The 12511-nt window shown below is 56.6% G+C and overlaps 1 protein-coding gene across 4 annotated transcripts in view; it reads right to left on the bottom strand.

Moving 5' to 3' along the window:
- The window catches only part of MAN2B2 (mannosidase alpha class 2B member 2), a 46885-nt gene that overhangs the window by 14824 nt on the left and 19550 nt on the right, over positions 1 to 12511 (bottom strand). For 2 of the 4 annotated variants that reach the window (XM_035294123.3, XM_035294124.3), the window contains exons 6-10: positions 10487 to 10664; positions 9055 to 9253; positions 6526 to 6716; positions 5478 to 5643; positions 3393 to 3526 (exon numbers count right to left, since the gene is read on the bottom strand). In XM_035294123.3, the coding sequence (XP_035150014.3) occupies positions 3393 to 3526; positions 5478 to 5643; positions 6526 to 6716; positions 9055 to 9253; positions 10487 to 10664 (868 nt within the window). The remainder of the gene's footprint in view (positions 1 to 3392; positions 3527 to 5477; positions 5644 to 6525; positions 6717 to 9054; positions 9254 to 10486; positions 10665 to 12511) is intronic. The other 2 variants (XM_003732534.6, XM_035294126.3) reach the window with 1 other exon arrangement.

The following is a 12511-nucleotide window of genomic DNA, read 5'->3' as shown; positions in this document are numbered from 1 at the left end:
CTACCCCCAACCCCTAGTCATCCCATCCTTCAGTCACTCCCCTTCCCCATCTCCCAGGCACCTATCCCCCACCTTCCTGCTACCCCCATCCTCCACCAAGGCCCCCCCCCACTGTCTTCCTGAAGCCTCTGATCTCCCTTCCCTGTGACCCCTCCCTAGATAACTGTCCAGCATCCTTACTGCTGTCCCCACCACCCATCCACCGCAGCAATCAGTAAGCTTTTTGAGACCTTTGTCTGCTGCAATCGGGGAAGGAAGCCTCCTCTGGGACCCAGCCTCCTCCCCAGGGCCACCTCGTTCTCTCCTCTGGCCCCTGGGGCTCTGGCATCACCAACCTTCCTATCTGACACTCCTGCCCTTTCCTGCTTCTGAGCCTGTGCCATGCTGTGCCCTCCACCTGGACTGCCTTCTCCTGGGAGGGGCCGTCCCCCCATCCTCTCATCCCCATATGGAGGGACTTTTCCAGGTTACCCCTCCTGGCCTCCACTCACCACTGAGGTGTCTCATTTGGGGAGGGAGGCTGGAGGAGCGCAGCAGGCCCACTCAGTTCCTGTGCCCCTGTGGAGAGGCCTTTTTGGGGGACCCAATTAGCAAGCCCAATAATGGTGTACACGCCCCCCCAACCCAGCCTTTATCCCAAATACAGCAGACACCTGTTCCATCTGCCCGATCCCGCATTGACACGGCCTGGCCCGCCTATTTAAAATGTGTCCCCAGCCCTTGCAACTTGCTCTAGTGACTGTCCTCCGCACGGTGATCATCATCTATCACGGTCCATACTTTTCTTATTTTATTTATCACCTGTCTCTCTCCCTGGAAGAGACGCCCCAGGCAGTGGGATTTGTGGTTAGTACACTGCCCCAGGCAGTGGGATTTGTGAATGTGGTTAGTATACTCATTCACTCCGCAAAGCCCCCAAATGCCCATCCTGGGCCCCAGGAGTGATGTTAGCCCCTCCTCCGCCTCCCCAAGAAGGGTCAGCTGGGTGGCGTGTCTGGCACTCTCTGGAACTGGAGTCGGCCTGACTCATGCGGGGTGTCTGGGTGGCGTGGGGAGAGGCAATCCAGCCCCACCCCTAACATCAGCACCTCCATTAAAGCACTCCGTTAAGACTCCTGAAGACTTTCCCACATGCCAGGGTGGAAATTCATATTAGATCACAAACATCCCCAAAGGCAGGGGAGTGAGGGAAAGCTTCCCACACGTGAGGCCCTTCTAGGGATCGGCCCATACAAGGGGGCCCAGTGAACAGGGGTGTGAACAGGCCAGGTGCAGGGGTTCACCTCATATTTTGGGAGGCCGAGGTGGGAGGATTACTTGAGGTCAGGAGTTTGAGAACAGCCTGGGCAACACAGTGAGACCCTGTCTCTACCAAAAATTAGCTGTGTGTGGTGGTGTGTACCTGGGGTCCCATCTACTTGGGAGGCTGAGGCGGGAGAATTGCTTGAGCCTGGGGGGTCAAGGCTGCAGTGAGCTGTGATTGTGCCACTTAACTCCAGCCTGCATGACAGAGTGAGACTTTGCCTCAAAAAAAAAAGGAAAATTGACACTAAAATTTTTTTTAAAAAGTGCAGTCAGGGTACAACAGTCAAACAGCTGATGGTACCTCCTAAGTCCCCCTTGGCATGAGTGATGCCATGGATTGAATCTCTGTGTCCCTACAAATGGCTGACATCCGGATTCCAAGTCATCACTTAGGAGGTGGGGCCTTGAGGAAGTGATTAGGTCAGAAGGGTGTGGCCTTCAAGATTGGGATCAGTGCCCTTGTAAAGACCTCAGAGAGCTCCCTCGGCCTCTTGTGAGGAGGACACACAGGAAGATGGCAACCAGGAAGAGGCCCTCACCAGAACCCGGCCACGCTGGCACCTCGATCTTAGACTGCAGCCCCAAGAACTGTGAGGGATAAATGTCTGTTGTTTAAGCCATGCAGCCTATGATCCTTTCCATAGCAGCCAAGGCAGCACTAATGTGACCGCCTTAGTGCCGGGCACGGTGCCCGGCCTGGGTGCAGGGGAAGGCTCAGCTCACAGCTGGTAGGGCCTGAATGTGGAGCCCCCCCCACCTCTCCCTCACTGGGGGACTCTGACCACTCCCTTAGTCTCAGCAGCCTCTGAGTCCTCGAGCGGATGGCAGGGATGAGGACACAGATGGCCCTCCACTTCTGGCCGCATTGGCTGCCCAAGCCCAGCATCAGTCCGCTGGGTAGATGCAAGCGCCCTCAATGGCTGTGTGTTCCTGGGTGGTGTCTTCCTACAAGAGCGGGCTGTCACACTTTCACTCTACCATGGATTTTGATCCACCAAGGTTTGGAGGTTGGGAGTTTGTCACCTCCCAGCTGTGTGACCTTGGGGACTCTATGGTACAATAAACATTACAGATTGGGCCTTTGTCTCCAGTTCTTGCCACAGAGCTCCTAAACCCACTGAACTTCCTGAGTGGCAGGAGTGTCTTCCAAAGTTCCTAACAAGCCCCTTCCAAACTCATCTGAGCCTATGCTGTTGAGGTGCCTTTGGGCAGGGCCCATAGGTGGCTTCAGGATGGGGCTGCTCCCAAGGCAGTAAGCCCGGGTTAGAGGGTTGGGACGCTTGGCCCTCCCTGCCTCACCTTGCCAGTGCTCCCCACAGCTGTCCCTGAGTTGTACCCTTTCTTTTTTTTTTTGAGATGGAGTCTCAATTTGTCACCTAGGCTGGAGTACAGTGGCACGATCTCGGCGCACTGCAACCTCCGCCTTCCAGGTTCAAGTGATTCTCCTGCCTCAGCCTCCCAAGCAGCTGGGATTATCAGTGTGCACCACCATGCCTGGCTAATTTTTGTATGTTTAGTTACAGACAGGATTTCACCATGTTGCCCAGGCTGGTCTTGAACTCCTGACCTCAGGTGATCTACCTGCCTCAGCCTCCCAAAGTACTGGGATTACAGGCGTGAGTCACTGCAACTGGCCAGTGTACCCTTTCTAATGAGACTGTCGCGGTAAGTATGGTGCTCGCCTGAGTTCTGAGTCACTCTAGTGAATTATTGGGGGGTGTGTGTATCATGTCACCCCCCAGTGAATCCAGTCATCAGGACACAAGTGTGGTAGCCTGGGAACCCCATTTGTGTCTGTGTCTGAAATGAGGGGTCTTGTGAGACTGAGCCCCTCACTTGTGAGGCCTGGGCTCTCTCCAGGTACTTAGTTTACAAATGAATTGGTTTCAGGACACTCAGTTGGTGTCAGAAAAGTGGAGGACTGGGTGGTGCTGGGAAAAAAACCCTGTGCTTCTCGGAGCCTCAGTTTCCTCTTCTGTAAAACAGAGGCGGTAAGGCCTCCTTGAAGGGTCAGAAGAGACAACGTACCCGGCCCAGAGCGGGTTCAGCAGCAGCCACCGCCCCTCCACAGGATTTTGTGTCCATACCTGTGCGGGCACCGGGTGGCCCGCCTCGTCTGTGACCTGGACTCCAGGGAAACCAACAGTCAGGGTGACGATGGTGGTGACCGTCCAGGCCAGCGGGTTGTAGACCGACGCAAAGTGTCCGGTAGGCCCTGCACCTGCACACAGAGAAGAGACTTTGCGCCACGTGACTCATATGACATCCCTAGGTGCCCCCAGTACGAGGGAAACTGAGGCAGGTGAGACACAGCCCTCCAGAACTCCAGGGGAGCCGGGTAGGGGGCAGGTAAGCAGGTGGTTCCTACACACACAGCATGGGCTACATTCTGCTGTTCTGCTCAGGGCTGCAGTCTGGGTTCCAGGGCAGGACAGGCGGGGAGGCTTGGAACATAAGGTGTCCTTGTCACTCTGGAGAACTGAGGTTCTATTTGTTCCTCACACATCTCTATCAGCTCATTTTACTGGTAAGAAAACAGGTCCAGAGGTCCAGAGAAGTCCAGCCACCTGCCCAAGGTGACCCAGCTTCTAAGGCCTGGCTCCAAATCTTTGAGTGCTGGGCCCTGTGAGCCACCAGATAATTCTCTGGAGCCCAGAGGGTCAAGTCCATTACCTACCCTGGCCTTTGAGGCCCCTGTGATGAGCACCTGGCCTCTGTTCCATCCTACCATCCCATGTGGGTGCGCTCCAGCCACACCTGAGAACTCCTGGATCCCTGAACCCAGCACATACTTCCAGCCTCCCTGCCTCTGCCTGTGCTGTTCCCTCTGCCGGGGACACCTTTCCTGGGACACCTTTCTTCGTCTTCTCTACCTAGTCACAGCTTAGGGAAGCCTCCCCTGAGTGTTCACTGGAGTGATAGCTCTTCAATGGCCCCACCTGGTAGTGAAACCAGACCCCAGCTGAGAGCTCCCTTTCTGCCACTGTCTCTTCCACCTGGCTGGTGTTCCTGAGGCCAGGGGGCCTTCCAGGGCCTGCAGGTTGGATAGGATTACACACAGACAGAAATGGGAGGGGAGGACACACCGGGGGCTAGGGCAGTGGGCAGGCCAGAGCTGGGACACTAAGAGCACAAGACGGCCAGGCGTAGTGGCTCATGCCTGTGATCCCAGCATTTTGAGAGACCAAGCTGGGATGACTGCTTGAGTCCAGGAGTTAGAGACCATCCTGGCAACATGGCGAGAACCCGTCTCTCCAAAAATAAAAATAAAAACAAAACAATGAGCCAGGCGTGGTGGTAGATGCCTGTAGTCCAGCTCCTTGGGAGGCTGCGGTGGGAGGATCGCTTAAGCCCAGGAGTTTAAGGCAGCAGTGACCCAGGATTGGCATCACTGCACTCCAGCATGGGTGACAGAGCAAGACCCTATCTCAACAAATGAAAGGAAGCGAGTGCAAGATGACCAAGTGCAGGCCATGGGTGGGACCTGGGGGCCTATGCACAATCCCACGTGGGCGGAGGGCCACCAACCTGTCCTCATCTGCCCAGGATCTTCCCACTTTTGAAACCCCTCAGTCCCAGGCACACTGGCATGTGATCAGTCAGTCACTCTACACACGGAAAACCCCACAGTCAAAGAGGCTGGTCCCACAGCTGCCCTGCTGTGATCTCCGCAAAGCGGCGTTCGGGAGGGAACGCCGGGAGCCAGGAAGGGACTGGACCCCTGAGGACACTGGAGTCTTCTCTGCAAGGCTGGGCAGCACCGGGTTCAGGTTCAATCCCTGCTCTGCTCCTTCCTGCCTGAGTGGCCCTGGGCTAGCTCATAGCTGGAGTCTGTTTCCTCTGCTGTAAAATGAGGACAGTAACCGTTCCTATTTTGTACAGATTTTGTGAGGCATTAAATTCAATACTGCATGAAGGGTATTTTGAGCTTAGTAAACGCTCAAAACATGTTAGCTGTTATTTCTGGCTCTTCTAACATCCCCAACCCTTCCTCACTGCACTGATGAGCAAAGAGAGGCTGGGAGGACGGAAGCCACCTGTCCAAGCTCTCACCATGGGGTAGGGCGACCTGGGAGACATGGACTCAGAGCCTGAAACTGGGGTCGTTGACCCCCTCCCTTAACCCTCCCAGGCTCTCCCTTCACAAAGGGGCCACAGCCTCCCCGCAGGACCTGGCTCACCGGAGCTGGCCGCCGTGGCTTCCCGGGGCCGGAGCTTGTCCAGGACGATGGACGCCATCAGCTTGCGCATGCCCAGCATCCCCGAGGCCAGGTGCGCCACGTACATGTCTCTCACCTTGGGGGACTCAGTCCCAGTGATGGCATCGTGGTGCTGGACCTGTGGCAACCCCAGGGGAGGAGGAAGAACAGGATTAGGACCTGACTCTGCGAGGCACCCACAAGGCACCTACTAGGTGCTGGCTCTCGTTCTGGCTTGCCAGGTGCCAATGGAGAAGTGGGGAGTCCCCACCATTTTACAGAAGAGGGAACTGAAGCCAGAGAAGCTGATGGGCTTGACCAACTTTTCCTCCCCATGTGGGAACCCCTGCCCTCCATCTCTGGACCCCCTGCTCTGACAGATCCTAAAGTCACCTCATTTCTCCCACAACACAATGACATATTCTGCCAGCAATTCCCCTTAGGGAACTGTTCCAGTGTCATGGCTGGCATGACGCTGTTTTGGATGGGTGACTGAGGACAAGGCTGTCTTGGGTCTCAGCTTTCTGTACAGTAGGGAATGGGTGGAGACAGAAGCTCATGAACTGGCTATTTGCCAGCCACTGCGCCAAGCAGGCTGTGCACATCAGCACATCCAACTGCCCCACCGTCCTCCTGGGCAAGCTTGTCGTTCTCATTGTACAGGAGGGAATTAGGTCTCGGGTGGGCGTTGAGTCACATGCCTGACATCACATCGCTGAGTCAAGATTTGGAAGCAGGCAGGGCTGTCAGACACAAATGCCACGCTACCTTGTCCTTTATCCCTCTTGATAATCTGCTACAAAACTTAATGAGGCCACCAGCTGGATGGATCAGGCTGTCGTCCCAGCCTTGGCCTGGGTTCACCATGTGCCGGCCTTGTAACCAAAGGAAACCTCAGTTTCCCCTCCGTAAACTGTGGCCTCTAGTGCCTCAGGGCTGGGAGGCTCTGCTAGGACAAGGGAGGGGCGGTGCACAGCATGGGAGGTTCTAGTCGTGACACTGTGGCTAAGCGTGGTGTTACCTCGGAGACGGCCCAGCGAAGCTGCTGGAGCTGCTGCAGGGCCCAGGCAGGGTCCAGATGCCCGTGGGGGGCCGGCCACATGTAGCGCGTGAACATGGACTCGCCGGCATACAACAAGGCGCTGGCTCGCCGGGCCAGCCCCTTCAGTGCACTGCGGGACGTGTAGAAGCCCGTCCAGGCCTGGAAAGGTTCTGGGAGACAAGGGAAGACAGTGAGCTTGAGACAGCCTGGCCCAGAAGTCCACTAAGCTCCAGCCCTGGAAGAGCTGAGAAGCCGGGGCCACAGAGGTGGCCTCTACCAGGGTCACCCAAGGAGGCAGTCTGGGCAAGCAGTGATCCCAGGGCGTGCAGCTCCCAGTTCAGGGCTTCTCCCACAGCCAGACCAGGAACTGGCCAGAAAGCCCTGGACAGGGCCTGCGCAGGGTGGGAGAGGCAGGCTGCATTGGGGCAGGTGGCGCAGATAGGGCAGGTGGGATGCTGACAGATGGTGATTGGAGGCAAGCCCGGCGTGCCCAGGAAACCCAGGACAGAGGAAAATAAGTGTCTCTGACTCACAAGTGTAAAGGCTGGAAGTCCAAGGTGGAGAGCTTGTGTCTAGAGAGGACCTGGGAGACCCAGGGAGGGAAGAGGAGGAGCAAGGTGGGTGGGAGCCCACTGAGAAGGGCCTTGACCGTGCAGAGGCCTTTGTGTGTGACGTGGGCATGGGAAGGCCAGACAAGGCATGGATTCTCTGGCCGTCCAGGGAGGATGGATGGTAGGGGAGGCAAGGGCTCAGAGACCCTCAGGGAGCCACTGTCCTGATGCAAGACAGAGATGAAGATGCCCAGGGCCCATGCAGGACGCAGGGGGCTGAACCTTCCCGGGAGTGGCCATCTGTCCCAGAAGGTGACTTCCTATTGTTTCTGCTTTCCTGCTCCTCGGGGTCTGTGATGTGCCTAGATTTGCCTTGATTCCCTGTTCTTCCCCCACTGGTCCTGCACCAGACTGGGAGGGGTGGTCACGTGGCCCAGGGGATAGGCCACAGCCTGTGGGTCAGATGGGTCCTCCATGGCTTTGCAGCCATGTTGAGGGTGGGTGGTGGGGCCCAATTCCATCCAGTCTGGCAGGGCCTCCACAGGGTGAGCTGTCATCATGACACCATGCCCACCTGGACACCACGCCCACATGGACACCACACCCACATGGACAGAGCCACAGCCAACCTGACTTGGGTATATTCCTACCCACTCACCACTCCACCCTCCTCACCAGCAGCCACGTCTGCATTAAGCTACCCCTCCTGCCTTGACCACAACCATGCCCACATCCACACGCATCCCCCAACTCCTGTGTGTCGCCCCACCTGCCTCCAACCTGGTGTCAACAGCAGGGGCCTGCGACTATGCAGCCCCAGAGGCTGGGGCCCAGAGAGGCAGGACTAGCTCAGGTCATGGGTGAGTCAAGGCAGTGCCCAGGCCAGAATGAGCCCTGTGGCTGGAGTCCATCAGTGGCATCTCTTTGGAGGCAAAATGCTAAGGTTTGAAAGCTCCTCCAAAATCCATGTTAAAATGTAATTGCTGTTGTGACTGCATTAAGAGGTGGGACGCTTAAGAAGCGATTAGGCCCTGAAGGCTCTGCCCTCGTGATCAGATTATTGTCATTGTCGCAGGACTGGGATTGTTAGAAAAGTGAGTTCAGCCCCCTTGTCCGGCTGTTCTTTTGCACTCTGCCTTCAGCCACGGGTGGTGCAACAGGAAGGTCCTCTCTAGACACCAGCTCTCCTCCTTAGACTTTCCGCCTCCACACCTGTGAGTCAAAGACACTGCTTTTCCTCATCAGTGACCCATTCTGTGGCATTCTGTGACAGCAGCACGCAGAGAGCTAGCACCCCTGCTGAGTCCTGCCTCTGTGCTGGGCAGGAAGCTAAAAGCACTTCCTCTCATTGAATTTTCACAGCAACCCATCTATGGACAAGGCACCACAAATGTCCCCCTTTGGGGGCAGGGTGGTTTTGTGACTTGCACACGGCCAGGGAGTAGAGGCTCCTCCCAGCCAGCCCTCTTAGCTCTCAGGCTGTGCTGCTGGTGGCCAGCCCAGTTCTGGCCTGAGGACACAGGCACGAGGCACAGGAGCTGCCCAGTAATGACTGCGATGGCTGTGTAGTGAAAGGAAGCCTGAGTCAGCCTCAGCCTCAGGAAGGGCCTCCTGGAGGAGGTGTATGTGGAACTCAGGCAGGAAGAGAAGGTGGCGGAGGCCGCTCCCAGCAGGAGGTACCACCTGCGCAAAGGCCAGAGGCAGGAAGCGGCATGCGTGGGCACCGGTGAGAGGCTGAACCCCGTGGGAACCAAGCAGTACATGTGGCAGCCAGGATGTCCGGGTGGAGCGAGCAGGTGGGGGGCCAGTCTCTGCCCCTACACCCCACACAGCGCCTGCCTGGCACTCCTTGAGGGCTTGGAGAGCAGTGCTGAGCAGACAATGTGGTGGGCAGAGGGTACATGGACTGTCCCCTCCCTGCCACCAAATTACCACCCCAGCCCCTGGAAGGCTGTACCTGTGGAATAGGGCAGGAAGTCATGGTGATCGCGGACACGCCAGGTGACATTGAGAGCGTGCAGGGCACGGAAGTAGTCGCTCAGCGTGGCATACTGCACTGAGACGCCGAGCTTGGCAGCGTGGCTGTTGATGTGGTCCAGCAGCGGGTCCATATTGGCGAACTGCACCGAGGCATTGAAGAACTGCTTGTCACATCCCTGCGGGGACACAGGAGAAACACCCTGTGCTGCGGGAGCAGAGCGCTCACCCGGGGGAGGTGGGGAAAGGGGGCTCACCACCATCCCCCTGCTGGCTGACTTCCCACTGTCCAAGGTGGCCACGAGGGATCCCAAACTGGCTCCCATAGCAGAATCTCCTGGGCATCTTTTTTTTTTCACTCTGTCGTCTAGGCTGGCATGCAGTGGCTTGATCTCAGCTTATGCAATCTCCACTTTCTGGGTTCAAACAATTCTCCTGCCTCAGCCTCCCTGAGTAGCTGGAATAACAGGCCTGTACCAACATGCCTAATTTTTATATTTTTAGTAGAGACAGAGTTTTACCAGGTTGGCCAGGCTGGTCTTGAACTCCCAACCTCAGGTGATCTGCTTGCTCTGGCCTCCCAAAGTGCTGAGATTACAGGTGTGAATCACTGCCCCTGGTCCTGGGCATCTCTTAAGGTCCATCAGTGTTACTACTTATCCAAATCATTATAATTAATTATTATAATTAATATAATTATCAATAACAATGATAATAACCATGAGTCACTCACTGACCTTAAGCTTGCCTTCAAAAGGGCAGTCATGAATGAAGAAGGCTGGCTGTGGGGCCTGCCCAACTGGGTCTGAACACAAATTCCACCCCTTCCTAGACACCCTGCTAAGGAACTCTGTGGCCTCAGGAAAATTCCTTAACCTCTGTGGGCTTGGTTCCCTCAACTGTGAAATGGGTTACCAGCCTGCTTCCTAGGCCCAGTGGTGCAAATTAGATGGATGAGACAAACATATCCCATGGAGCAGTGCCCAGCACACAGTAGGTGCTCACTAAAGGTGCATCACTGTGATGATGGCAATGACATGCCAGGCACTGGCTTCCCGGGAACCCTTCGACTCTCATCAAGCTTGCTGCCACCATCCCCACTTTATAGCAGAGGCAAATGAGGCTCAGCATGCTCTAAGGAACGCAGTGCCCCAGCAGGGAGCCAGGCTTCTGGCCCACGCAGGGAGGAGAGCTGAGGGGGAGCTGGAGAAGCCAGCTTGGGTGAGGGTGCTTTTCCAGGTGGGAGAGGGGCTGGCAGAGTGGGAGAGGCCCAGGGGTCTGCAGGGAAGCCACTGGGCTGAGCACGGCTGTCTGGCCGGGTCTGAATAGGGTGGCCTTGGGTGCAGGGGCCAGGCCTTGCATAGTACTCCCTGGGCTGTGTTGAGGACATAGGGCCTGGGACTCTGCCTTACCCAGGGCCAGAGGACGTGGGGTATCCGGAACCAGGCAGCTCTCTGCTTCACGTTGGCCACCAGGGCCTCAGCGTAGAGGTTGATGTTGGCTGGGGTGACGGGCTCACTCATGTTGGGGTACACCCCATCTGGGGGTGGCTTGGGAAAGACGGCCACGCCATTCCAGTAAAATCCTGACCTGTGCGAGAGCAGAAGGTTAAGGGAGAATTGGCCACCAGGGCCTCAGCGTAGAGGTTGATGTTGGCTGGGGTGACGGGCTCACTCATGTTGGGGTACACCCCATCTGGGAGTGGCTTGGGAAAGACGGCCACGCCATTCCAGTAAAATCCTGACCTGTGCGAGAGCAGAAGGTTAAGGGAGAATACAGGAACTCTGTGGACAGCCAGAACTCACAGCCAAATGCCACGTGCTCCCAGGCTTGGGACCTCAGTGCATTTCACCCCGAGCCTGAATCCTCTCACTCCACGACCGACGGTGGGTCAGAGATTTGTTTGCTCATTCACACAGGCCACCTCCTCGCCCGTCAGACCGGGGCCCCGGTGAGGCAAGTGAGACCCTGGCCTAGAGCACAAAATTGATGGGGGTGCCTCAAATCTCAGTAACTGAGATAAATGATATTTTAATGTAGTACTTAAAAAAATTAAAAGTAATGCCAAAAACTCATGATGAAGAAAACGCCGGAGTTTGAAATAAACACAGGTTCAGTATTTTAACGCCCCCCTTTTGCCTTAGGCTTGGGGTGTGGAGAACCCCAGTTAAGTGCCTTCCTTGCTCACCCTGTGCAGCCTCAGGGTAACACCCGTGGGATCCTCGTCTGGAGCACGCCATCCTGGGCAGCCCCTGCCAGCACTCCCACCTCTGTTTCCTTTACAGACAGGGTCTCTCTGTGGCCCAGGCTGGACTGTGGGGATAGGATCCCAGCTCACTGCAGCCTCGCAATCCTGGGCTCAAGCCATCTTCCTGCCTCAGCCTCCCCAGGAGCTGGGACTACCATGCCTGACTTATTTGTAAACTTTGTGTGGAGATGACAGCTTGCTCTGTTGCCCAGGCTGATCTGGAATTAATTCCTGGGCTCAAGCAATCCTCCCACCTTGGCCTCCCAAAGCGCTGGGATAGCAGGCATCAGCCACCAGCGCTGCCACCTCTAACCTCACCAAGCTTCGGTCTCCCTGGTGTAGTGAGGGGAAATGAACGTCATTTATGGAAAGGAGGTAGAAATAGTGCTGGGCGCAGAAGAGGGCTGACAAATGGCAGTGACCGCTAATGAACCCCGCCCAGCATTCTTCACCCGCCGCCTCTGCCTTGCCTGTTGTCTTTTCTGTTCCAAGTGAGGCTAAGGACCTGGCCAGGGCCTCACAGACACAAAGGGGAGAGCATGGATTTGAACCCAGGGCCACCTGACTGCATGGAGACCGAGGCTGGCTGCTGCCACCATGTGGAGGCTGTGGAGCCGATGGCCAGAATGCAACGCCGGCTCCACCACTTCTGCCAGCTGTGGGACCTGGCGTGGGCAGCTATGCCTCAGTTTCTCCTTCTGTAAGATGGAGCATTCACAGCATCTCTGTCGGGGCTGCTGCGAGGCTCTGTGAGTTATCACAGGGAGAATGCTTGGAACATGGCCTGGCTCATGAGGAGTGCCAGACACATGCACGTGGGCTCACTACTGTCCCTCTCTGCCCATGGGGGTCCTGGTCCATGGCTGCACATTCCTGGTCCCCACTGAGTCCTCACCCAAACCCTTCTGGGGAAGGTGTACGGTGAGGCTAAAATCCCATATGCTTCTTGACATCTGAGACTTGAAGACCCCCAGCGGTCTAGGAGTCCCCTGCTGCCACCTGATAGCCCCCACCAGCGGGAATGTCCCCTTGTCTAGCTCTTTCACTAGCAGTAGGACCAGCTGCACGCCACCTTGTCCTCCACCTAACAGTTTCCACGTCCCTGCCACTGGTGAAATTATTCACACCGGCCACTCACGTCCTCTGCTGGAGCTGGAGGGCACCCTTCCCCTTGCTGCTACGCGGCTGC

Source organism: Callithrix jacchus, chromosome 3 (genome assembly GCF_049354715.1).
Source record: "Callithrix jacchus isolate 240 chromosome 3, calJac240_pri, whole genome shotgun sequence".
In the NCBI taxonomy this organism is placed as follows: Eukaryota; Metazoa; Chordata; class Mammalia; order Primates; family Cebidae; genus Callithrix; species Callithrix jacchus.
Note: the sequence above shows the minus strand (reverse complement) of the source record. Positions and strands in the feature narration are given on the sequence as shown.